Genomic DNA, 27,784 nt, shown 5'->3' on the forward strand with positions numbered 1-27,784 from the left:
ACCAAAATGAAATGTAGCAGGAATGATTTCTAAAAGAAATCCATATGTCTTCAGAAAAAAAAAAATACTACCAGAGTCAATGAATCAGAAAATGATCCACGTAAACTCTCTAATCAAAAGCAATATTGAAAGGTATGCTAGTTAATGAGGTGAATGGAGATATGGGAGAAATAATGGCACAGCTGAAATGTTAGTGGTAAGTGCAAAGCAACACACATCTATAAAACAGGTTTAGATACATTTTTCATAAATACCACATGGATTAAAATTAGATAGTATCCCTCAGACACTATGAACTGAGAGTCATAGATATTTAGCGAAGATTGGCAAAGTGTGCAGTAGCCATCGCAAAGGCTAAGGGCTTGGCTACACTTGCGAGTTACAGTGCAAGAAAGGAGCCCCGGGCGCACTAGCTCACTACCTGTCTACACTGGCAAGGCACGTAGAGCGCTCTGACTCCGCTGCTACAGCGCTGCTGGTACTCCACCTCGGCGAGTGGAATAATGTTTGCTGCGCCCCCGCTGGAGCTCTGCGGCGCCAGTGTGAACGAGATGTTGCATTACTGCGCTCTGATCAGCCTCCGGAAACGTCCCATAATCCCCGTAAGTCAAGTGGCCACTTGTCATTGTTTTTGAATCGCTGCAGGAATGCGGATATGCCCTTCGAAAGCTCCGTTTCTGACAGCTGGCTGCTTATCTGTTCCGAGACAAAGCAACCATTACTGTGGAATGCTGTGTGTGTGTGTGAGAGAGAGAGAGAGAGAGAGGCCGGGAGTCTGCTGCTCTCTGAACTTACAAGACAGCATGCTGACATGCTCTCAGCCCCTCAAAAACCCACTCTTTCTCCCCCCACATACACACAATACACACCCTGTCAAACTCCACCCCATCCCAGCCCCCATTTGAAAAGCACGTTGCAGTCACTTGTATGCTGGGATAGCTGCCCACAATGCACCGCTCCCAATGCTGCTGCAAGTGCTGCAAATGCGGTTATGCCAGTGCGCTTGAAGCTGTCAGTGTGGACAGATTGCAGCGCTTTCCCTACTGCACTCTCCAAAGCCTGGTTTAACTCAAAGTGCTCTACATCTGCAAGTGTAGCCATGCCCTAATATGGTAGATAGTATGCTAGAGTGCATTAAAGGGGGACAGAAAATGTAACCATAAGTATTTTAAATCGGTTCTGGTTATCACCTTTACATTGGCATATTGAATTTGAAAAGTTGAAGAAAAGGGCAAATAGGATGCTAAGTGGTCTAGAGAATTTATGTGGAAGGCGAGATTAGGACGAATTTGGTCAAGATTTTCAGAAGTGAGTAGTGATTTTGGATGTGTCAGTTTTTGGGTACCCAACTTTTGTAACATCTTAAAGGTCTGCTTTTCAGAAAGTGCTGAGTACCACCTTTTATACAGCTGGTCCCTTTAGGGCATTTCAAAATCACTAGCCACTTTTCAATATATTGACCTTAGGCCATCTAGTTCATAGAGCTGGAGGGTAGGAGGTGATGAGAGTATATATACAAATGAATGGTTTAGTAAAATTCCAATCCCATAATATAAAAATAATGGATAACACAGTGGAATGATAGGAAATTTTGAAATGTTAAATAGGAATGTTTATCAGCATATAACTAATTTAGTGTTCATAAATAACACAATTAAGAGTGGGATATTTACATAATCAATATAATATAAGCAGTGTCAAAACTTTTGAGGTATAGTTTTTATACCTAAGAGTACAAATAAGTTTTTACTTTACAACATGGGATATTTCCAAGTTATTCAGAGCATTGTAGTTTTTTTTAACTGGTATGTTGGGGGGAGGGGAGAGGAAAACGAACTGCATAAAGAAGATGTATTAAGTAAGGCTTCCATTATACTGGAAAAAACAGAGCTGCCTTGCTGAAGAGCTATAAAAAATGGCTTCAACTATTGAGCTAGATGTATCAACCACTGCATTCGAGAAATATAAAGTTTTCTCCTTTCTTGTTCCATATTTGGTATTGACAGAGGAACTATTCAAAGCAGCCACAAGTACATTTTTACATGCTCTTAACATTCCTCCGGAAACAAGCAGGTTTCTTGGTCAGAGGGTTTTCCTTTTAGCTTTCTTTCCTTTCTATAATTGGATTGTTCCTTAAATTTGAGAGGCCCTCATAAATCATCAGACAATAAAAATATATATTCAAAACAAAAGGAGTACTTGTGGCACCTTAGAGACTAACCAATTTATTTGAGCATAAGCTTTCGTGAGCTACAGCTCACTTCATCGGATGCATACTGTGGAAAGTGTAGAAGATCTTTTTATACACACAAAGCATGAAAAAATACCTCCTCCCACCCCACTCTCCTGCTGGTAATAGCTTATCTAAAGTGATCACTCTCCTTACAATGTGTATGATAATTAAGTTGGGCCATTTCCAGCACAAATCCAGGTTTTCTCACCCTTCTCCCCCTCCCCCACAAACCCACTCTACTTCTGGTAATAGCTTATCTAAAGTGACCACTCTCCTTACAATGTGTATGATGATCAAGGTGGGCCATTTCCAGCACAAATCCAGGGTTTAACAAGAACGTCTGGGGGGGTGTAGGAAAAAACAAGGGGAAATAGGTTACCTTGCATAATGACTTAGCCACTCCCAGTCTCTATTCAAGCCTAAGTTAATTGTATCCAATTTGCAAATGAATTCCAATTCAACAGTTTCTCGCTGGAGTCTGGATTTGAAGTTTTTTTGTTGTAATATAGCAACTTTCATGTCTGTAATTGCGTGACCAGAGAGATTGAAGTGTTCTCCGACTGGTTTATGAATGTTATAATTCTTGACATCTGATACCCGTTGCCAACTATGCCCACATATCTATTCAGGGGACACCATCACAGGGCCTAATAACATCAGCCACACTATCAGAGGCTTGTTCACCTGCACATCCACCAATGTGATATATGCCATCATGTGCCAGCAATGCCCCTCTGCCATGTACATTGGTCAAACTGGACAGTCTCTGCGTAAAAGAATAAATGGACACAAATCAGATGTCCAGAATTATAACATTCATAAACCAGTAGGAGAACACTTCAATCTCTCTGGTCACACGATTACAGACATGAAAGTTGCTATCTTACAACAAAAAAACTTCAAATCCAGAAGTGTGTCTGTGCGGATTTGATCTTGTGCTTTTTCAGGAAGTTTCTTGAGCAAATGCTGTAGTTGCTTTTGGTAACTCTCAGTGGGATCATAGGGTAATGGCTTGTAGAAACTCGTGTTGGAGAGCTGCCGAGCAGCCTCTTGTTCATATTCCGACCTATTCATGATGACAACAGCACCTCCTTTGTCAGCCTTTTTGATTATGATGTCAGAGTTGTTTCTGAGGCTGTGGATGGCATTGTGTTCTGCACGGCTGAGGTTATGGGGCAAGTGATGCTGCTTTTCCACAATTTCAGCCCGTGCACGTCGGCGGAAGCACTCTATGTAGAAGTCCAGTCTGCTGTTTCGACCTTCAGGAGGAGTCCACCTAGAATCCCTCTTTCTGTAGTGTTGGTAGGGAGGTCTCTGTGGATTAGTATGTTGTTCAGCATTTGCTACAAGAAAGTTCCTGAAAAAGCACAAGATCAAATCCGCACAGACACACCCCTGGAACCCCGACCTGGGATATTCTATCTACTACCCAAGATCCATAAACCTGGAAATCCTGGGCGCCCCATCATCTCAGGCATTGGCACCCTGACAGCAGGATTCTCTGGCTATGTAGACTCCCTCCTCAGGCCCTATGCTACCAGCACTCCCAGCTACCTTCGAGACACCACTGACTTCCTAAGGAAACTTCAATCCATCGGTGATCTTCCTGATAACACCATCCTGGCCACTATGGATGTAGAAGCCCTCTACACCAACATTCCACACAAAGATGGACTACAAGCCGTCAAGAACACTATCCCCGATAATGTCACGGCTAACCTGGTGGCTGAACTTTGTGACTTTGTCCTTACCCATAACTATTTCACATTTGGGGACAATATATACCTTCAGATCAGCGGCACTGCTATGGGTACCCGCATGGCCCCACAGTATGCCAACATTTTTATGGCTGATTTAGAACAACGCTTCCTCAGCTCTCGTCCCCTAAAGCCCCTACTCTACTTGCGCTATATTGATGACATCTTCATCATCTGGACCCATGGAAAAGAAGCCCTTGAGGAATTCCACCATGATTTCAACAATTTTCATCCCACCACCAACCTCAGCCTGGTCCAGTCCACACAAGAGATCCACTTCCTGGACACTACAGTGCTAATAAACAATGGTCACATAAACACCACCCTATACCGGAAACCTACTGACCGCTATTCCTACCTGCATGCCTCCAGCTTTCACCCTGACCACACCACACGATCCATCGTCTACAGCCAAGCTCTGCGATACAACCGCATTTGCTCCAACCCCTCAGACAGAGACAAACACCTACAAGATCTCTATCAAGCTTTCTTACAACTACAATACCCACCTGCAGAAGTAAAGAAACAGATTGATAGAGCCAGAAGAGTTCCCAGAAGTTACCTACTACAGGACAGGCCTAACAAAGAAAATAACAGAACGCCACTAGCCGTCACCTTCAGCCCCCAACTAAAACCCCTCCTACGCATTATTAAGGATCTACAACCTATCCTAAAGGATGACCCAACACTCTCACAAACCTTGGGAGACAGGCCAGTCCTTGCCTACAGACAGCCCCGCAACCTGAAGCAAATACTCACCAACAACCACATACCACACAACAGAACCACTAACCCAGGAACTTATCCTTGCAACAAAGCCCGTTGCCAATTGTGCCCACATATCTATTCAGGGGACACCATCACAGGGCCTAATAACATCAGCCACACTATCAGAGGCTCGTATACCTGCACATCCACCAATGTGATATATGCCATCATGTGCCAGCAATGCCCCTCTGCCATGTACATTGGTCAAACTGGACAGTCTCTACGTAAAAGAATAAATGGACACAAATCAGATGTCAAGAATTATAACATTCATAAACCAGTCGGAGAACACTTCAATCTCTCTGGTCACGCAATCACAGACATGAAGGTCGCTATCTTACAACAAAAAAACTTCAAATCCAGAATCCAGCGAGAAACTGCTGAATTGGAATTCATTTGCAAATTGGATACTATTAATTTAGGCTTGAATAGAGACTGGGAGTGGCTAAGTCATTATGCAAGGTAGCCTATTTCCTCTTGTTTTTTCCTACCCCCCCCCCCAGATGTTCTGGTTTAACTTGGATTTAAACTTGGAGAGTGGTCAGTTTGGATGAGCTATTACCAGCAGGAGAGTGAGTTTGTGTGTGTATGGGGGTGGGGGGGATGTGAGAAAACCTGGATTTGTGCTGGAAATGGCCCACCTTAATTATGCACATTGTAGGGAGAATGGTCACTTTGGATGAGCTATTACCAGCAGGATAGTGAATTTGTGTGTGTGGTTTTTGGGACGGGGGGAGGGGGTGAGAGAACCTGGATTTGTGCAGGAAATGGCCCAACTTTATTATCATGCACATTGTGTAAAGAGTTGTCACTTTGGATGGGCTATCACCAGCAGGAGAGTGAATTTGTGGGGGGGGGGGGTGGAGGGTGAGAAAACCTGGATTTTTGCTGGAAATGGCCCACCTGATGATCACTTTAGATAAGCTATTACCAGCTGGACAATGGGGTGGGAGGAGGTATTTTTTTCATATTCTCTGTGTATATATAAAGTCTGCTGCAGTTTCCACGGCATGCATCTGATGAAGTGAGCTGTAGCTCACGAAAGCTCATGCTCAAATAAATTGGTTAGTCTCTAAGGTGCCACAAGTACTCCTTTTCTTATTGTAAGGAGAGATTTCTTATTGTAAGGAGAGTGATCATTTTAGATAAGCTATTACCAGCAGGAGAGTGGGGTGGGAGGAGGTATTTTTTCATGTTTTGTGTGTATATAAAAAGATCTTCTACACTTTCCACAGTATGCAGCCTATGAAGTGAGCTGTAGCTCACAAAAGCTTATGCTCAGATAAATTGGTTAGTCTCTAAGGTGCCACAAGTACTCCTTTTCTTTTTGCGAATACCGACTAACACAGCTGTTACTCTGAAACCTGTCCTATTCAAAACAGTTATCATAGTGTTCAGTGCCCAAAATCTTGATGATGTCTTTACATAGTCCCTGGAATAAAAATATACATATACTTTTTTTTGAAACAGTCATTTATTATTAAGACATTAGTTATTGTTCTTTTCTTCCAAATTCTTTATTGTATGGAATAAAACCTGGGAACTTTCAGATACAGTAAGCGAGTCATCTCAAAATTAGGTGTTTTCATAGACCTTTAGGTTTTCTCTGGTAATTAGAGGATACTTCCATGTAGCGAACTTTGTGGTCCGTAAAATGTATGCATACTTGTCAAAACCCCTAGCAAGATTTTAAAAAGATATGTGAACTACAAGACTTGCTAAGCAGCTCTTGTTTTTAATATGTTAGTTTGGGGCTCGTTTTATATAACTATGCCATTAATATAATTAAGTGTAATATTTCTCAGTTTAGAACTTCAGATTTTTTTCTTGTATTTTGACATATTTTTCATAAGACACTGCCAAATAGGATAGCACCAGTTATATTTTCTGTCAAGTAATATAATCCTGATTTCAATAAAAACTAGAAATCCACCATTGCAATTAACAGTAGTCACAAAAAATGTGGTATAAGTGCCATCTGCTAACCCAACTATAGCAATTAGCTCACATTGTGTACCCTGGGAATTGCTGTCGTTCTGAGTAATGCAGGTGCAGAAACAAGGAAGTAAACTAAAATAATTAAATGTATATACTGGTAAATAAGGTAAAAGAAATGATAAAAAAATCAGCATTTATCAAATGATAAAAATAAGTCATTAACAAGAAATTTTATTTTTCAAGACATTTAGAGTATAAGATTAAATAGAGATGCAGAGGGGGAAAGAAAGGAGCTGATTAAAATGTTTCTTTCTCTAATATAAATTATGTGGAAATCCTGCTAATTTACACAAGTTATTGAGCTCAGTACAGGAGTAACTGGGTAAAATTGTATGAGTTATGATACACATGAAGTTTTTTTCTGGTAAGACTGCTCAGCGTGAATTATCTGAGTTGTTTATATTGAAGTTAATTCTGAAAAATATTCAGACAATTTGCTAGCTGCTGAAAGCTTCTAAATATTTGTGTATGTTGTTTGCAGTGTCCAATTCTGAAGAACTATATCTTAGTATAATATTTTTAAAATAATTTTCAAAGTTGCAAAATGCAATCATAAGCAGTAAAAGTGAAAGATATGGTTAAACTTTGTGGCAAGCAACTTTTCTTTTCTTTTTCTTTTCTTTTTCTTTTCTTTTTCTTTTCTTTTTCTTTTCTTTTTCTTTTCTTTTCAAAAAAGTCCAGATAACACTGAATCTAATTTCCAACACCGGATCTAATACTATTAAACTTTGAATTGGAACATTTATGCTGTGTTAGGTATAAAACAATCACTCTTGGAAAAAAGATTGTGAAATACAAGGCTTTTTTGAGGACCAGAAGCATAAAGAGCAAAGTTTATATAGTATTTATATAGTACTTTGTATTTTCAAATCACTTTTTCTGAGAGAATAATAAAGAGACTGCTTCAGTCATCTTAAATAATTTGCTGTTTTCTTATCTCTTCTTCTTCTTAAGATTTTAGCACATACATATATATAGTGAAAACTCGTTCCTGTTCAATAGAGTCATAGTAAGTCTGTGCCAGACTGGAAGTAGTTTCTTCTTCGAGAGATGATCCCTCCGGGTATGCATTGTGGGTGCTCATGTGTTCCATACTCCTGAGAATATAAGATTTTTCACTAGAAGCATCCGTTGGTCTGCACCTATGCTCTGCACCTTCTCATGCTCCAAACCAAGGGCATAAGGGATGGCCCGGACCGACCACCTCTCCTGTTTCTTTCTACCAGTCGTGGTGTGACAAAATCTCCTGTGTGCACAAGCTTTACTAGCATTTCTCATTCTTTTCCTCCTCAAACCCTACAGTCTCATGAATTCCAACTCTGTAGACACTTGGAGCTTTCCATGAGACCCATTATGATCTCAGGCCTTCTGGGTGGCCAAATAGTTTCCCTCCAGCCCCAGTGCTCCCTAGCTCCAAATCCTCAGAGGTCAGGCCCACTGACTAGTCCAAGCATAGACATGAGGAGGGTAAGGACAAGCAGCCTCATATGAAGTGGGAGAAATTGCCTCCAAGTCCTCAGAGAAAAGGACCACCTCCCCCATGTCCTCGGGGTCTGGTGAGACTCTGTGCCCTGGTGGGGGGGTGTCAGGCGCTAATGGAGAGCATGGGTCTATGTTTTGGGTACCCAGAGGCAAGGGTGCTCCTAAACCACCTGCACGAGGGGCAGAACCAGCCCCTGCATCAGCAACCTGAGAAGGGAAAAATCTCCTTTACTGATAGTACTGCACTGCTAAAAGATGCTCCGCTGTCCAACCCAAGTCCTCATTGTCAGCTCCACCCAGAGGCACACAGTAAAACATATTGGATGTTTTCTCACAAATACAACATCTGCTAGTACAATTTCTCAGAAACACTTAAAGTGAGGACCAGAAAATCCTTCTGTTGTTTAACAACTTTGTTTTGCGGGGAGGGAAGACTGGCTATCCTATTTTGTTTTTCATCCTTCATGGAACTTCCTAGAGAAAAGGCATAGTGGGGAATGAATCCGGAGACCTGTTAAATATTCAGGAATAGTACTGAGAGTCTTTGATAATAAGTCATGAACAGCGGGAACTTTAGCGTTTTAAAATGGCATGGTGAGGACTCTTGCCTGGCAATTTTTTGTGCTTGTTATCCCAAATCTTTGGTGTCTCTGCATGTGGGGAAACATTTACACTTCTTGAATAAATGCTTTGACAGCCAAACACATTCTTTTGTAGTGAGTGTGAAGGACAGGCATTTGCACAGTAGAAGCAGCAAGAAGCATTAGCTTAAGATGCAGACACAGAATCATTGGGTATGGAGAATTACTGACATAAACGGGCATTTTTCAGTGCAAGGTTTTTATTATTGGATTTTTAATGTTTCCTATTAATCTTTTGACATAAATTCAAGGAGACAGATGCCTGTTCAGATTTAATTTTATTTTGGTTGACAGATGTATTATTAGGTTCTCTTTTTATGCATCTTCATATCTGAAGATGGTGTAAAATTCAGAAAATTCAATGTGCTGGTTTTTATCGGAAATTATAGCAGTAGCTTTGACACACCCCAATGAATTTGATGGTATTAGTGTCATGCTTTCTTGGAGCTGGGAAATGCTCACCCTTACATATCCGGAGGTCAAAGGCACTGATTAAGAATGCCTACATTTGTTCTGTTTATGGAAGGGAAGTTGGCTGGTAACTACTAACTTTGTTTCATAGTTAACACTCAGATATTTTCTAATCCCCACATGATCTCCCCCAAGGATAATGGTAAGAGACTCCATTAAAATAAGAAATTATTTTCCTTCCAACCCCAACTTAAATGATGTAACCTTCTAAATTTGAAGACTCTGTGAGCATGTTAATTCATTTCTCAAATATTAACGTTTTGATATGGCTGTTTATCCTGTTAGAAAGGCCTTGTCTACACAAGCTAAAAGATGTATTTTTCAATTAGATTAATTTGATTGAAAATCCCCCTTAACATTCATGTGGACACATCTTTTAGATAGTTTGAGCAGGTAGTGTTTTAGCCAAACTGTTAAATATCTGTACAATTTTATTAGACAAAGTTTGTAAAACAGCCAGTATATAGACTCAGAGTTTAAAAACAGATGTGCAAATAATTTTCCCAAACATTTATTGTTATTGTATACATCATTGTGGGATTTGTAAATGTGAGTGAACATTTTCTGCATTTAGCAATTTGTGTGCAAATATAGTATGCACAGTCAGAATAGTACTTGCAATTGGGTACATGTGTTTAAAAAAAAATCTGAGCCGATGGATGACTATTCTGTTCGCAGACTGAAACATATAAAAACATATACAAAAGAACTTGAAAATGTTTTCAGATAAAGGCAAACTTATGGGTAGTTACCCATAATGGCATTTGTTAAAGAGAACAGGGTAAATATCTTTATCTTTATATCTTCTAATGACTGCAGATGGTAAGGGTCTCAGTATTGTTTAATAGAAAATATGTTGAGACATTAATTCCATTACTGCTTTGGAGAAGGAATCCCACTTATTGAATAACCAGTCTCACTCCTGTGTGGTCTCCCTTCCAAGTTTTGAATCACCTCCAAACTGCTTAGGAGAATTGATGCAATTGCAGTTGAAGGTATGGTGGCTGTTCGTAACTTTCTTCTAGTGATGTGAGGACAAACTTTTTGTATGGATATGAAAAGCTAGAATGTGTGTATTTCATTTTACTGACATATAACTCAAGACCATTGTAAAGATATTCCTTCCTGGATGCTTGCGTGTATGTCATCTGAATTGCAACAACATTGTATTCAAGGATAACAATCAGTTCTAATATCTGTGAGTCATAAGAAGGATGGGATTTAAAAGAATGCTAACAAACTGTATTAAATGAAGAAGATATCAATAAGTAAACAGTAGCTCATGTTCTTGATCCTCCCCTCACCCCTACCCCACATCCCCCCAGTCATATCTTTCAAAGGCTAACCTGTGATTATCTCCAGAATCCCATTCTAAGATATTGTTTTCAAACGTCCTTAAATTTACAAACATACTGACTTAAAATACACTTTTTTTATATATTTTGTGGAACTTTCCCTTCAGCCCTGTGGAGCCCAGGTTTGCTAATGACCTTCAGGTCTGAGTTGTTGTTGTTGAGTTGGTTTTATTTTTTTATTTTTTTAAAGCAACAATTGACAAGCTACAGTTGCTCCATATCTTTTGTTTGTTGAACTGTAAGAAAAGCCTTATTGACCCAGAAGCCAGCATATGGGCAGGGATGGTGTCCCTAGCCTTTGTTGGCCAGAAGCTGGGAATGGTTGACAGGGGATGGATCACTTGATGATTACCTGTTCTGTTCATTCCCTCTGGGGCACCTGGCACTGGCCACTGTCAGAAGATAGGATACTTGGCTAGATGGACCTTTGGTCTGACCCAGTGTAGTCGTTCTTATGTTCTTAAATTGCTCCCCAAGTAATGTTCTATTGTTTGTTAGGGAAACTGAAAATTACCTTGATCTGTTTTCTGGACCTCCTTCATCTGTTAATTTTAATTTCACTTTTCTTGTTTCCCTGAATGTCCATAAGTTTCCTATATTTTTTTTAATGCTTCTGTTTCCATCCATGTACATGCTGATTAACTCTTTATGGATCTGAATTTGCTATTAGTGTGGAACTTTTTTTGCCACAGGTTCAGCTACATTAGATAGTGAAATGAAACAAAGATATGAGTGCAGCATATTTGTTTAAATCATGATATTTATACGTTTTTCTTTAAACTCAACTAGTGCTGCTTCTTTTTTTTTTCCTTAGCTCCAGGGCTTAAGCCACAATGTTATCTTCACTTTGGATTCTCTCTTAAAAGGAGACTTGAAAGGAGTTAAAGGGGTAAGTGTTCAGTGAGTACTTTCAAGGGAACATTTTCAGGGTTGCCTAGATTTCAGCTCCTTACTATCCACCCATCCATCCAGATTCTTATGTTGGCACTTATTGTCATCCTATCTGCATGGATTCTGCTAAGTATAATTGAAGGTGCATGATTAAAATTCCACTTGGAAAATATGTGGTTCATATCTGTCTTAAGATCCGTGAGAGAGGAATATTTGAAAAGATTTAAAAGAAAAGACTTTTTAAAATGCCGTTTATGATTTTTGGAATGATATCTTAATTTTAAACCTACAATTTAAAAGTGTTTAAACCTATTTTAAGTGCATTTTCTGTTTCCTAAGGATCTTAAAAAGCCTTTTGACAAAGCCTGGAAGGATTATGAGACCAAATTGTAAGTATTCTTCATTTTGTCATAATTCATACAAAGAGAGAAAACACTTTAATGTCAGAGAAGGAAAACCTTTTACATTCTAACCTTGATTATTAGGATACTGAGAATACCTGTCATTTATCTTTGTTTCGGTAGATGACTCAGACTTATTTAGCAGGTCAGTAACATTTTTGGATTTTCATTCTGGTTCAGAACTGTTCATTGTTACCATTGATGAATCTGTAAAGATGAAGGATTAAGAATGGGCTTATTCTCAATGCCATGAACATCACGTTAGATATATAACCTTCAGTGTTAATGGAAATTCAAGCTTTTGTGTATTCTATTGAAGAGTTAAACCTTATGCCTAATATTCCTCTGGAATAAGGAAGAAGACTGGGTTGCTGATCAAACGATTAATTTTCTAGTTGGGACTGTACATTTTTATTTGGTATACAGACATACAAGCTATACACCATACATATAATATCTAGACATTACAGATACAATAAAACTTCTGTGGACATGTGACACAGGTTTTATAGATTAAAAAAATCTTAAAACAGCTGCTCACGCGCTCTAGTCTTAAGCAGTATATAATAGAATAAAATAGTCTGTGTATACAGAAGGAATATTAGTTATAAGAAGTGATGAATAGTCAGAAATGAAAAATACAATATATTACTAAACCATACATTTGCAATATTTTTATGTGTGTAGACTAGTTGTGATGAAAAACTAATTTTAAATAAGTTTACAAGGAGAAATCATGTATCGCTCTGGGAAGCTTCAGTTCATAATGCCCCTAACTCAATGTGTGGTAGTAGTTTTATTTCTGACCCATCCCTTGGTGCATAATTCAGGCATCTGGACCCATGATAATCTGTTACAGTCCATTCAAAGGAAGACTTGATGGAAGTGAGTTCTAGATTGGCATTAGATTTTGGAGTGTTATATTAAAAATTCAAAAAGAAAAGGAGTACTTGTGGCACCTTAAGCTATTACCAGCAGGACAGTGGGGTGGGAGGAGGTATTGTTTCATATTCTCTGTGTATATATAAAGTCTGCTGCAGTTTCTACGGTATGCATCCGATGAAGTGAGCTGTAGCTCACGAAAGCTCATGCTCAAATAAATTGGTTAGTCTCTAAGGTGCCACAAGTACTCCTTTTCTTTTTGCGAATACAGACTAACACGGCTGTTACTCTGAAACCTGTCATTAAAAATTCAGTGACTCTTACTGAGTGTGGCTGTAGACACTGGGACAAGATTAAAAGGATGGTTGGATAAGTGATATAAATTTTAAAAATATTTGATGTTTCACTCCATTTGTTTTATGGAAACATGCTAATGTGTGAATATGATGTAACTGGAATATGCTTTATGCAAAAGGACTCTTGTACGGTATCATAACAAAGGTTATAACCTTCTGAATATATTCCTCCTATTTGTATGCATGTATCATTCTTGTATCTGAAGCTAGAAATATGAAGTATAACTCTGAGGTCCTATTGTAATTATGCAAAGTGTGGGCCATTAATGGTGGTTTAGAATCTTGATGGCTCCCATTCACTAGGACAATTGGTTGTAAATGGTTTATTTACCTGCAAACCTTCCTGTGTACATGTGGGCCAACCTTGGAAGAATGGAGACTAGGGGTTTTACAGTGACATGTGACCATGTCACATGGCACTGGAATCCATCTTAATCCTTATACTTTTCCACTGAAGAGGCGGATGTGGGGACAAGCACAGACAAAAGATTCCTGCCTTATGCCAAAGCTATAAAAGGGGGTGGAGCAGGACAAAAGGGGCTGCCAGTCATGGAAAAAACCCTGCTTACTACCTGAGATGTCTGCTGCATCTAACAAAGACTGTACCAGGGGAAAGGATTGTACCCAGACTACGAAGGAGTCTATTCTGTGAAAGAAACTTATTGGAACATCTTTGAGTGTGAGATATTACCTGTAGTCAGTTTCCTAATGTATTAAGCTTAGACTTGCATATTTTGTTTTATTTTGCTTTGTGACTTACTTTGTTCTGTCTGTTATTACTTGAAACCCCTTAAATCCTACTTTTTATCCTTAATAAAATCACTTTTGTTTATTAATAAACCCAGAGTAAGTGATTAATACCTGGGGGACCAAACAGATGAGCATATCTCTCTATCAGTGATATAGAGGGCAAACAATTTGAGTTTACCCTGTATAAGCTTTATACAGAGTAAAATGGATTTATTTGGGGTTTGGATCCCATTGGGAGCTGGGTGTCTGGGTGCTAGAGACAGGTAACCTGCTGAGCTATTTTTAGGTAAAGTCTGCATTTTTGGGGGCATGGCCTAGACCCTGGGTCTGTGTTGCAGCAGGCTAGTGTGTCTGGCTCAACAAGGCAGGGTTCTGGAGTCCCAAGCTGGAAGGGAAAATCAGCTCAGAGGCAATTTCAGCACATCAGGTGACAGTCCCAAGGGGATCCTCTGTGACCGAACCTGTCACAATATTATTTTGGATAAATGTCAGCAGTGGTGATTTCATTTACGATAATTAGTGTATATTTCATGTGGGGAATAATAATGTGATTTAGGGAAGCTTTATTACTCTGTTTATCTGTCTCATTACTTACGTTTCTCCTATTCATCACATTATTTGCCTTGCTCTCTATCTATAGTTATATGTAAGCAGAAAAAATAAAAAGGAAAGAAAAGTCAGACCAATAAGAGTGATTGATTTTTATTAATCATAACTATATAATTTTAGCACTAAACACAGATATTTTCACATTCAAGTCTCATTACAAATATTAGTCCTTGTAAATTAATAAATAAATATTCCCATCTTCCAGAGGAATCAAAGGCAAAAGGATTCATGTCCAAGTAAAAAATGGCATCTTTTTAATAAACTGTGTGTATTCAGTCACATCTGTATATGAAATTACTTTTTATTCTTGCTAGCTCTGGAGAGCTGTGGCTCATTCTTCCATAAATATGTTAAGTATTTCTCTGGCCCGTGCATTTTCAGTGGAATAGCTGATTGTATACATTTGCAATTGCTGGGTCAACTTCTACATTTCGTGATACCTGTGGAATTCCGCTAAGGCCATTTGGGTTGTGCAGGTGTCACTAAGAGCAGAATTTGGTGTATAGAAACTTTTCTGGTGATGCATAAGACAAACAGAACCCAGTTTGTCTATCAGATCCTAAGCTGAGTTTCCAGGGCTGACAGAAAAATATCTTTCTACTTCTTCGAGGAGTGTCCCTGTGGGTGCTCTATTTTGTGTCTTGATGCCCTGCGCTTGTAATCGGAGATTTGTGGTAGCAGTGCCCAGTTGGGCCATGCACGCGCTGTAGCCGTCTCACACCGCTTCGAGCGGTTAAATAGCGGTGCGCAGCCAACTGTCCTTCAGTTCCTTCTCTACTGCCTTTGTCTTGAGTTGGAGTGATCAGCAGGGCCCTCTCTTACCTCCTATAGGATTAATAGAAGATAGTCCGTAGTTGTTTCTTGGTACTGTTAGTTTAGCTGTAGTTAGCTACCCTATCCCTTTGCCTTACTATAATTTCTTCTATTTCATTCAAAAATTTTTTTTTCCTTTTACCTTCCCTATCTACTCCTGTTTCTCCATGAGGCAGACAGCTATAGCCTCAAACAGGGTTTATCCCTGTTTTTTTTCTTTAAGAGACCGACGCTCTCAGGCATGCCCAGCTCACCTAGCTTTAAATGCTGTCTGACTTGCAGACTCTACATACTGGTCTCTGACAGCCACACACAGTGTGTCCGCTGCCTCGGTGAGACTTACATTATTCAAAAGTGCCCACACTGCAGAAAGCTGACAACCAGGGCAAGAAAAGCCAGGGATCTCCAGCTTAAGCCCCTCATGATAGAGAAATCCCACAGGCCAGCCTCCGACCCCAAGTCCAGGACCACCCACTGGCCAATGGCCGCCCCCAGCAGCAGCTTCTGACAGGGGTTCTGCTTCAACAACGGCTGCCAAGGAGCCTGTTCCGATTAAATGAGCTGTAGCTCACGAAAGCTTATGCTCAAATAAATTTGTTAGTCTCTCAAGTGCCACAAGTACTCCTTTTCTTGTTCCAAGAAAGACTACCAAAAAGTGGTCGCAGACATCCTTGTGCCGAGAATCGCCTAAGAAAAAGCAATCTCCAATTGAAAAATCTGCCCCAGTACTGACAGCATCAAGAGCGCCAGACTGTGCGGCACAGGGAACGTCCAGTACCGAGAGTTCTAGAAAAACTAAAGACCCTATATGGGCAAGCTCAAATGGAGGTTCACACAGTAAAGTGAAACCTTTCAGCTCGGCACCCATGGAGCCGAAGAAAACCTCAGCACTGAGCAGTACAGTGGTGCCACCTGCTGTACGTATATCTCACAGCTCTAAATTCTTGGCACCGGCAGCTGCAACTCATACTCCTGGGCCATCCGTAATGCAGTCTCCAGCACAGAGCCTCACGGTTCTGCAGCAATTCATGAGACATGCAGACACGATAGTGGCCTCAACGCCTGAATCTCCTCTACTCGGTACCGAGGGTACCCCATCCAGATTGGTACCAAGTCAGCTGAATACTCATTGTAGATCAGCCCCTCCTATCTCCAGTGATGAGGAAGAGGATGCTGCAGTAATATATACTCTTTGCCACTCCTCACCCAAGCCTGGACCATCTCACCACCAACCACCTATAGATATGTGAGGCTGGTATAGTCACCCATGGGCACTGCCTCCCATACCATTCCCACCTAACTGGTTTGGCCATACTGGGATCCATGGACAATGTATAGGTCCCAACACCACAGGACCCGAGCCGTCCTAGGTCCAAAACAACATGCTTCCCTTCACTAACTGTCCTAGCACCCTCAGAAACACAAGAGGAAGAGACTGAGGAACCTGAGGACAGAGCTGAACATGACACTTCGCCACCTACTCACCTCTCATCTTCTTCACCGAACAAAACCATAATGCTACCACCCACCACTACAGGGGATGATTTCAAATCCTTTCAGGACCTCTTCAAAAGGGTAGCTGAATTTCTAGACATTTTGTTAGAACAACTATCAAAAGCCCAACATAATCTCACGGACATACTTCAGACATCCGGAGCAGCAAAGATAGCCCTGCCAGTTAATGATACTATCATGAAGCCTGCAAAAATAATCTGTCAGACACCGGCTATAGCAATACCCTTATGTAAGAGGTCTGACCAAAAATATTATGTGCCAGCTAAAGGGGCTGAGTTTTTATCTGCACACCCCGCACCAAACTATTTAATAGTAGAAGTGGTCAACCAAAAGGGGAAAACAACACCAGTCCAGAATGACCCCATATGATAGGGATTGGAAAAGGTTTTTTGGACGAAAAGCCTATTCCTCTGCTACATTTAATTCCGCATAGCCAATTATGTGGCCCTGCTGGCAATATACGTATGCAATATGTTCTCCAAAATGTCTGAATTTATTGAAAATTTTCCAGAGGGCAAAAAACAATACAAGGCGAACATTTCCAAAGGGTCTCTTATCAGCAGGACAGCCCTACAGGCTTCCCTGGACTCTGCAGTCATGGCCGATCCATTGCGACATCTGTGGTCATGCACCATGCATGTTGGCTCCATATCTCCGGGTTCCCAAGGGAGGTCCAGGCAATGGTCAAGGACTTACCCTTCGAGGGTCAAAAACTATTCAGAAACAAAACTGATGTGTCACTACGCACTCTAAAAAGACTCTAGGGGAACTTTAAAAACCCTCCGGGCATTTATGTACCTGCAAACAAAAAGAAACAGCAGGGTTTACAGTCAGATTCCGGTCAACTCCATACTCTCAACCCCACACTCAGTACGACCAACGGTGTAAACAAAGACAGAACAGATGTCGGCAGAACCAAGATCAACCTTCGACATCTCAACAATCCCATCTCCAGACAACAATTTTGAAGGTGTGGTTGAGGGCACAAGACCACCACACTCTCGAACTCTGGAAGTAGAAATGGTACCCCATCCATTCAGAGACCGCCTTGTCACCATTTTACCCAATCTGGAATACCATCACAACAGACAAATGGGTTTTAGAGATTATCCAAAAGGGTTATTCTATCCCCTTTATTTCTATCCCTCCGACCCACCCCTCTGCCCCATCTCTCTTCAGGGACCCCTGTCACGAGCACCTGCTGCAACAAGAAATAAACCACCTCGTACAATTAAGTGCTGTGGAATCCGTACCATTGCAGCAAAAGGGGAGAGGTTTTTATTCACACTATTTTCTAACTCAGAAAAAGACTGGTGGGTGGAGACCCATACTGGATCTATGCAAACTCAACAAATTAATAAGAACACAACGTTTCAAAATGGTGACTCTACCTACAATAAATCCAGCACTAGAGAAGGGAGATTGGCTCTTGACCCCCCACCTCCAGGACGCATATTTCTATATTACCATATACCCAGAAGATTCCTGAGATTCATTCTAGGGAAACAACACTTGCAATACAGAGTACTACCCTTTGTGCTATCCACTGTTCCGAGGGTTTTTGCCAAAGTTCTTGCTGTCGTGGCAGCTCACCTCCGCAGACGTGGAGTAATGATATTTCCATACTTGGATGACTGCCTCATAAGGGCACCAACACAGCAAGAAGCAATAAATGCCACACAGAGCATGATAACCCTTTTCACAAACCTAGAGTTGTAAATAAATGCACAAAAGTCCACACTGGTTCCTGTCCAAAAGTTGGAATTCATAGGAGCCTGCCTCAACTTCCTGACAGCAACAGCAACACCACCCCAACAACGCTTCCTCACACTGGTCAATCTAATTTTGATTCTGATGCACAACCCACAGACATTCGCCAGAACATGCTTATAACTCTTGGGGAATATGTCAGCAACAACGTTTGTTGTCAAACATGCCAGACTCCACATGAGATGCTTGCAGCCGTGGCTTCGAACAGTGTATATGCCGCAGAGACACTTTCTCAACAGATGCCTCACAGTGCCACGCAGAGTAAAAGACTCTCTAACATGGTGGACACAGCCAAAGAACAACTGTTCAAGAATCCCCTTTCTACAAAGAACTCCAACAATGATAATCACAACAGATGCTTCCCTAATAGGTTGGGGGGGTAGATCTACTCAACAATATGGTCCAAGGCCACTGATCCCCAGCGGAGTCCAACCTGCACATAAACATACTGGAGCTAAGGGCAGTCCAAAATGCATGCAACCACTTTTTCCCTCTAATCAAAAACAATGCCATCAAGACCCTCACACACAATATAGCGTGCAAGTTTTACATAAATCACCAAGGGGGAGCATGATCATTCTCTCTATATACAGAGGCAATATGACTTTGGAATTGGTGCATCACTAACAACATAGAGATATTGGCATCCTATCTTCTGTGATGTTGGAATACAACAGTGGATGTCCGAAGCAGGGACTTCTCTCAAACCTATGAATGGGAGATGGATCCCAGAATTCTAAAGTCCATGTGGGGGTTCCCCACCATAGATCTGTTTGCAACAGCTCAGAATGCCAAGTGCCCATATTGCTTCAGGGTGGGATTGGGACATCACTCTCTAAGAGACATTCTCCACATAAAATGGGATGCACCACTTATGTATGCATTTCCTCTCACCCCACTTCTAAGCTGAGTCATTCACAAGATCGAGCAGGACAAATCCAGGGTCATTCTCATAGCACCTACATGGCCCAGACAAACATGGTTCCCATACCTGCTTCAGATGGCGATGAAACTGCCTTGAACCCTTCTCTCACCTTCTGTCACAAAATGCAGGACGCGTCCATATCCCAATCTCGCAGTACTCCACCTCAAGGCCTGGCTAATCCGTGCCTGACTGGGGTTGAGGAGGTCTGTTCAGAGGAAGTAAAAGATATATTACTGAACAGTCAGAGAGCAAGTACAAGAAAGAAAGATATTCATAAGTGGAAACGATTCAGCACCTGGTGCCAAGATAAACAGATCTTACCACAATTGTCCCCCCTGCCGAGGATCCTGGACTATATACTGGAACTTAAAAAATCAGGGCTATCCACTAGTTCCATCAGAGTATACTTTGCTGCTATTACATCCTTGCACGACAGGGTGGACAGAGTCACTTTGTTCGCCCAACCATTAAATGTTTCCTTAAAGGCATTGAAAACACTTACCCCACAATAAGAAACCCTACATCCATGTGGGACCTCAACCTTGTTCTGTGCGGACTCATGGGAAAGCCGTTGACCCCTTGCAGCCTGCTCTTTGTTGTATTTATCCATGAAAGTGGCTTTCCTCATTGCCATCATGTTTGCCAAATGGGTGTGGAGAATTAGGTGCCTTAATGGCAAACTGACCTTATACAAGATTATTTAAAGATAAAGTAACTCTACAACCGCATCCCAAGTTCCTACCCAAAGTGGCCTCCCCCTTTCATTTGAACCAACCCATTTATTTACCTGTGTTTTTTCCAAAGCTACATGCGGACAGGAAGGAGACTTCACACACTGGTTGTTTTCAGAGCATTAGCTTTCTACACTGAAAGAACAAAAACATTTAGAAAATCACAGACTATTTGTTTCTATAACAGAACACTTGAAGGATCAAACAACCATCTCAAAACAAAGACTGTCCAAGTGGATATCAGGATGTATCCTGTTGTGCTACCAATACAACAAGCTACAACCTCCAGCAGGAATTCATACACACTCCACCAGAGCACTGTCAGCATCTGTGCCCTTTCTCAATAATGTTCCTGTCGCTAACATTTGTAGAGCAGCTACCTGGACATCAGTCCATACTTTCACTAAATACTATGTTATAGAGCAACAATCAGCATCAGTTGTCCACTTTGGACTCTCATGGTGTTATCCACCATCAATAGAGCAACTCCGAAGGCCCCCTCCTTCCCCTCTGCCCCCCGCCCTCGCACTGAGGGGCACTACTTCAACAGTCACCTAAAGTGGAGCACCCACAGGGACACTCCTTGAAGAAGAGGTTGTGCGGTAACTGAGGTTCTTCAAGATGGTTGTCCATGTGGGTGCTCTAGTACTCACCCTCCTCCCCTCTACTCCAGAGTTTCATGTAGATTCTCTGGGATAGAGAAGGAACAGAGGGACGGTTGGCTGCACACTACTGTGTAACCACTCGGAGCAGTGTGAGATGGCTACGGTGCATGTGTGGCTCAACCGGGCACTGCTACCACAAATCTCCTATTACAAGTGCAGGGCATCAAGACACCTAAAGTAGAGCAGCCACAGGGACAACCATCTTGATGAACCCCAGTTACTGCACAAGATGAGTGACTTTCTCTTTTGAAACAGTTTTCCACTTAAAATTTGAATAAAGTTTATCTGAATTCATTAAGACAAAAATGGAACATGGTGTCATGTTAGACTTTTCAGAGAAGAATCACATTTTAAGTAATTTGCCAAAGGCCAAAGAGGGAGTTATGATCAGAGCCAGGATTAGAACTTCAAAGTACTGTACTCTGTCTACTAAAACCATAATTTTCTTTTTAAAAAATCCATCAAAAAGCACACTTTTAAGGAAATAAGAGATAAGAACAGTTATGGATATGTCAATAGTATGGACATTTTCCAAAATGTAGGAGGGATCAGTTTTTGCAGGTGGGTAAACTGGTCAATTGGGAAGCATTCAGTTATCATAAAGTTCTGATCTTCAGAAAGCAAAACTCTTTTTGTACTGATATGGCACCAGCCCAAGAAACACACAAGCTTAATGCTTTGCCAGACATTTTTAAAGGTTTCCAAAAGTTCAGCTAATGTTCTTTAAATGTGTCAAGAGAGGATGACAGATTATTGAGAAGGAAAGCAGATGTCTACTCAAATTTTGTTGCTTTGTATTGGGAAACTAGATTTGCATACAATGGACTATATATAAACTGCAAAAGAGATGCACTGAGACCCTCTAAAACTACCCAAGAGGTCCAAGGCAGGCCTCCTAATCCCAGCCTTTAGTTTTAGCACTTCAAATTCTTGGTTTGGGGTATTTTCTTTTCTGGAGAAGGTAGCCAGTTGCAGTCATGTCATATTTACAGACTTGTCTGGAGACAAGTTTCATACAGCAATTATTTAGTAGCTGTGAGTTCCCAATTTAGAGTATGCAGAATGTTTGACTAAGAGTGCAGACTCTCTTGTTTTCTTTGAGTAGTTGCAGACATGTATTCATTCCATTCACGTGTGCAGGCTTCCAGTGCACCAAAGCTGGAGAACTTTGTCAAGCAGTGCCCTTGTGGGCGAGGGGGTGCTTGTGCGAAGTGGCTCTAGCCCCTCCCCTAGTTATTTAAGGGCAACACTATACTGATCCCCTTCAGTTCCTTCTCACTGCCAGTGGCTAGAGTCACAATATCTCGTGGTGATTTATCTCACTTCTGCTCCTCAGTTTTCTGGGAGTTCTTTGTATATATGTGTTCATTCATATATGTAGTGTAGTTTTGTAGTACTCTTAGGTTTAGTTTGTAGTATTTAGTTAGATTAGATACTTATCTTGGTGAGTGCCCTCCTGGGCATTTTAAGCATTGTCTGTTGTGTGGGATAGCTATCCCCAAGAATGACCCCCACACGTGATGCTTGTTCTGGGGAGAAGGGCACTTTAAAGAATAGTATTCTGTCTGCAAATCATTCAAGAAGAGAATGCAGGTGACAAGGAACTTCTGCTTAAGGCAGTACCTTTTGGAATAAGCTATGAGGCCTGCTTCAGCACTGGGGACCTTCACTGATCTGATGTCGTAATCCCCTTTGGAGCCGGCATGAGATGTTACTCTGGGTGCAAGGTCTGATGCTTCCCCTAGGAGGAAGAAAGACAGTTCTCCTTCCTCTGGTCCTCCGAGGAAGAGGACCCACAAGATGAACCAAGACGACTACGGGGATCAGAAATGTTCCTTGTTGTCTTCTCGGAGGAGTGCTGATCAGCACCGTTACTCCTCCAGAATGTAAAGTGGAGCTGAGCCATCTAACTGCTCCCTGGTTGCGCATCAGGACTAGATGGATATCATACTGTTGACTCTAGTTCTGGCCATGGGGTGTCTGTTGTCTCTAATACACTGGCATACCAGGTGATGTCAAACCTGCTCTGCATCCCTAATTCCCCAGCAGTTCAGAAGCACTCAGCTGCTGTGGCTTCTTCCTTCTCTGTGCCCTTGGCACTGTCTGGGCTGGTCGCAGAGTTGTCTCATTCGTCAGCACCATAGTCCGCATCACCTGAGACTCAGAGTGCAGAGTTGCAGTTAACTTCCTTTATGGTACTGGGAGTTCATCAGTGCAGTGCTATCTTCAGCACCAGTGATATCTCTATTATAGACCCTATCATCAGTTTCCTCAGCTCCGGCACTGTCCTTTTTTCCGGAGCCTTTTAGAAATGTGATGCCTCATCTGGCATCAAAGGCATCAGCTACTCATTCATCTTCAAAAAGAAAAGGAGTACTTGTGGCACCTTAGAGACTAACCAATTTATTTGAGTATGAGCTTTCGTGAGCTACAGCTCACTTCATCGGATGCATATTGCATCCGACATACTCAAATAAATTGGTTAGTCTCTAAGGTGCCACAAGTACTCCTTTTCTTTTTGCGAATACAGACTAACACGGCTGTTACTCTGAAACCTGTCATTCATCTTAAGTACTGATGCCATCCCTGTATTGGGCTTTGGACAAATCTGATCATTTGTTTGTCCTCTCTGAGGTGGCTCCTCTGCTATCACAGGATGATTTCCTGGGCTTGCTGAGATCCAGTTCAGGGACATCTTCTGCCCTTCCCTCATGTTCAAAGCATTGCTCTTGGAAGTCTTCAAGACATCTTTAGTACTGAGATTGGCACTGTTTCTGCACTAGGGATAAGTGCTCCTGACTCGGAACCTACTGGCCAGCAATGCTTTTCCCTTATTCTCAGTGGTCTCCTTGAAACTCTTGGGATATTCCTCAGTCTACAGTTCCAGTCCAGGGCAAGATCACTGATCCCAGTTGCAATTTCTGTTCTCGAGCCACTTCTGTTGCAGGTACGGTCTGAAGGCATCCCTTCTGAGCCAGTTCAACCTGATGCTCTTGCACAGGAACCAGTTTCCCCCTCAGGATCCTCCACTGGCCCTTTTTCATCACCAGACAACTCAATGGTACCAGACTCTTCTTCACATGTGCCCAAGGATTTCAAGTCATACCAGGACCTTCTCAGGTGTGTGACCTCTGCCTTGAGCATTCAGGCTGTTTGTGCAAGAGAATACACAACGTTGTTGAATAATCTCCAGTCATCAGCACCAGGGAGAATGGCCTTCCCGATAAATGAAGCTCCCTTGGAGCCTTCAAAGCCCTCAGAGAGTACCCCAGCTTTGTTACTTTCTACACCAAAGTGTTCTGAGAAAAGATTGTATATTTCTATGAAGGGCTTTTAAACCCATCCAGCTCCTAACTCTCCCTCGTGATAACAGTGGTGAGTGACAGATTACAACAGGAAAGGTATAAGACCACTCTTAAGGACAAAGAGTCTAAGAGCTGGACTTTACGGGGAAAAACAATTTACACAGTTTTTTTTACAGATGCACATTGCAAACCAACAGGTACTGTTATCCAAATATGACTTCCTTATTTGGGATTGTGTGTCTAAGTTCATGGATAAGTTGCCAGAATCCTCCAGTGTAGAGTTTAAGACATTAATTAAGGAGGGCCGTTGAGTGGCCAAAATGTCATTGAAGTCAGCTCTGGATGTGGCAGGGCCGTTGCGTGGCCAAAATGTCATTGAAGTCAGCTCTGGATGTGGCAGATGCTTCATCCAGAGTTGTGGCATCAGCTGGAACCATGGGATGGGCCTCATGGTTGCAAAATTCTGGCATAGCTCTGGATCTTCAGCTGAGTGTAGAGGACTTGCCCTTTGGTGGTTTTTTGTTTTTGGGAGAAAACCAATGAGACCTTACATTGCTTTAAAAATGTACAGGCTACTTTGTTTGTTGGGGGTTCATACCCCAGCCACCAGGAGCTCTCATTGTGGGGCCTTTCTGCAACAGCAGCAATACCGCTCACAAGGTTTTTCCGGCAGATGGCCTTCATTATTAGACAGCAGGACTTCTCCTGGAAAGGACATAAATCGCAGAGGAGGTCTTCTGGGTCTAACTTTAAACAGACAGCTTGTCCTCCACCATCATCAAATAAGCAACCAGTTTGACTTTCAGATCCAGGACAACATTCCAGTCATGACCTCCATGCCTCCATCTCCTGAGTTCGGGGATGGGCTGTCTCACTTGTACAGTGCTTGGGATGCACTAACTATGGACAAATGTGTTTAAGTACCTTGAGATTGGTTTATGACATTCAGTGCCTGTGCATCCCCCTCACCAGTCCCTCTTCAGGCATCCCTCTCATGAGCCACTGTTCCTTCAGCTGGTCCAGACTTCGCTTACCCTGAGACCTATAGAGGAGGTCCCTCTACAGCATCAGGGGGGAGGATTTTATTCCCGGTATTTCCTGGTCCCCAAATCCAAGATAGGGATGAGACCTAGTCTCAGTCTCCATGGCCTCAACAAGTACATCAGATACATGACTTTCCATATGGTCACTCTGGCATATCTCCTTCCTATGTTAAATCACAATGACTGGTTTGCTGCTTTGGCTCTTCAGGATGCCTGTGTCCGCGTGGTGATTCTCCTGGGCCAAAGAAAGTTTGTGGTAGCAGATCACCATCAGTACATAGTGGTTCCCTTTGGCCTGTCCTTGTATCCAGATGTTGTTACCAAATGCATGTCTGTTGTGACAGCATACCTCAGAAAGAAAGGAATTCACATCTTGCCATACCTGGATGATTGGTTTGTGAGAGACAGATTCCAGGAACAAGTCCTCTTTCATGTCCACTTCGCATAACGTATCTTCAGTCGTCTCGGTCTCATCTTGAACAAAGGGAAGTCAACATTAATATAATAACATCAAATTCATTGGGGCCCTACTAGATTCCACAAGTTTGAGAGCATTTCTGCTGAACAGTTTCTAGCAATTTGCTAGTCATGTCTGACACTACAATCTCAACCCTCAAATATGGTTCATATATGTCTAAGGTTACTAGGCCATATGGCCACATGCAATTAGGTAGTCAAAAAGGCAAGACTGTGCCTTTGTCTCTTTCAGGTGTGGTTGAGGTTGGTCTGTCACCCGAGTTGTCAAACATTGAACAGGCTTGTCAGAGTGCCTCTCAATCCTGCATTCCTTGCAGTGGTGAGCAAGGCATTCGATTTGCTCTTCCTCCTCCAACCAGGACTGGAGTCACTGATCCCTTCTCAATAGGCTGGGGAGTGCATCTGGGGATATTGAAGATTCAAGGTTTGTAGTTGGACCAGGAAGCTTCCCACCATATCAGTGTCTTCACAGGGCCTTCCAAACTTTCCAGGATCACATTGGGGCACAGTGGTTCATATACTCACAGACAGTAACAGAACAATGTATTATGTGTACAATCAAGGAGGAGCATGCTCCAACCAGCTGTATCAAGAGGCAACGAAATTCTGGTGATTCAGTATCAAGGAGACCATAATTCCCACAGCCGCTCACTTACCTGGAATCTGGAATCAATTGTAGACTCACAGGCTTTAAGGCCAGAAGGGACCATCACGATCATCTAGTCTGACCTCCTGCATGTCATAGCCCACAGAAACTTACCCGTCCACTCCTATAATGACCAGGATCTCTGGCTGTGTTACTGATGTCCTCAAATCTTGATGTAAAGACTTCAAATGACAGAGAATTCACCATTTACTCTAGCTCAAACCAGCAAGTGACCCATGCCCCGCACTGCAGAGGAAGGCGACCCCCCGTCCCAAGTCTCTGCTAATCTGACCCGGGGAAAAATTCCTCCCTGACCCCAAACATGGTGATCAGTTAGACCTTGAATATGTGGGCAAGACCCACCAAGAAGCCACCTGGAAAAGAATTCTCTGTAGTTACTCAGAGCCCTCCTCAAATCCAGCTGTTGCAGCTATTTGCTGATATCAGTCACTGATGGGCCATATGGCCATTGTAGGCAACCTTATTATACCATCCCCTCCATAAACTTATTAAACTCAGTCTTGAAACAAGATTGTTTTTTTGCCCCCAGTGCTCCCCTTGTGAGGATGTTCCAGAATTTCATTCCTCTGATGGTTAGAAAACTTTGTCTAATTCCAAGCCTAAACTTGTTGATGGCCAGTTTATATCCGTTTGTTCTTGTGCCAACATTGGCCCTTAATTTATACAATTCCTCTCCCTCTCTGCTCTCCATAAATATATCAAAGGAATAAATACCAATCATATTGCCCTTCTGCCTTCCTTTTGTTAGGCTGAACAAGGCAAGCTCCTTAAGTCTCCTCTCATAAGGCAGGTTCTCCATTCGTCTGTTTGTCCTGGTAGTCCTTTTCTGTGCCGGTGTGAATTCATCTTTCTTAAACATGGGAGAACATAAATGTACACAGAATTTCAGATGAGATCTCACCAGTGCCTCACACAATGGTAATGACTCTTTCCTATCTCTACTGGAAGTACCTCGCCTGATGCATCCTAGGATGGCATCAACCTTTTTCACGGCTGCATCACATTGGTCGCTTATAGTCATCCTGCAATTGACCAATATACCCATGTTTTTCTCCTCCTCTGTTCCTTCTAACTGATAAGTCACCAGCTCGTAGCAAAAATTCTTGTTGTTATCCCCTAAGGCAGGGTTGGGCAAACTATGGCCCATGGACAGTGTTTGGCCTGTCAGACCTTTTAATCTGGCCCTCGAGGTCCAGACAGGGAATGGGGTCGGGGGCTTGCCCTGCTCCAGCGTTCCAGCTGGGGAGCAGGGTTGGGGGCTTGCCCTGCTCCGTGTGGC

The 27,784-nt window shown here is 42.1% G+C and overlaps 1 protein-coding gene across 2 annotated transcripts in view; it reads left to right on the plus strand.

The window, feature by feature from the left end:
* ASAP1 (ArfGAP with SH3 domain, ankyrin repeat and PH domain 1) overlaps nucleotides 1-27,784 on the plus strand; it is a 329,105-nt gene that overhangs the window by 149,235 nt on the left and 152,086 nt on the right. For both annotated transcript variants that reach the window (XM_073330123.1, XM_073330124.1), the window contains exons 6-7: nucleotides 11,520-11,594; nucleotides 11,936-11,985. In XM_073330123.1, the coding sequence (XP_073186224.1) occupies nucleotides 11,520-11,594; nucleotides 11,936-11,985 (125 nt within the window). The remainder of the gene's footprint in view (nucleotides 1-11,519; nucleotides 11,595-11,935; nucleotides 11,986-27,784) is intronic.

This window comes from Lepidochelys kempii, chromosome 2, assembly GCF_965140265.1.
Source record: "Lepidochelys kempii isolate rLepKem1 chromosome 2, rLepKem1.hap2, whole genome shotgun sequence".
In the NCBI taxonomy this organism is placed as follows: domain Eukaryota; kingdom Metazoa; phylum Chordata; order Testudines; family Cheloniidae; genus Lepidochelys; species Lepidochelys kempii.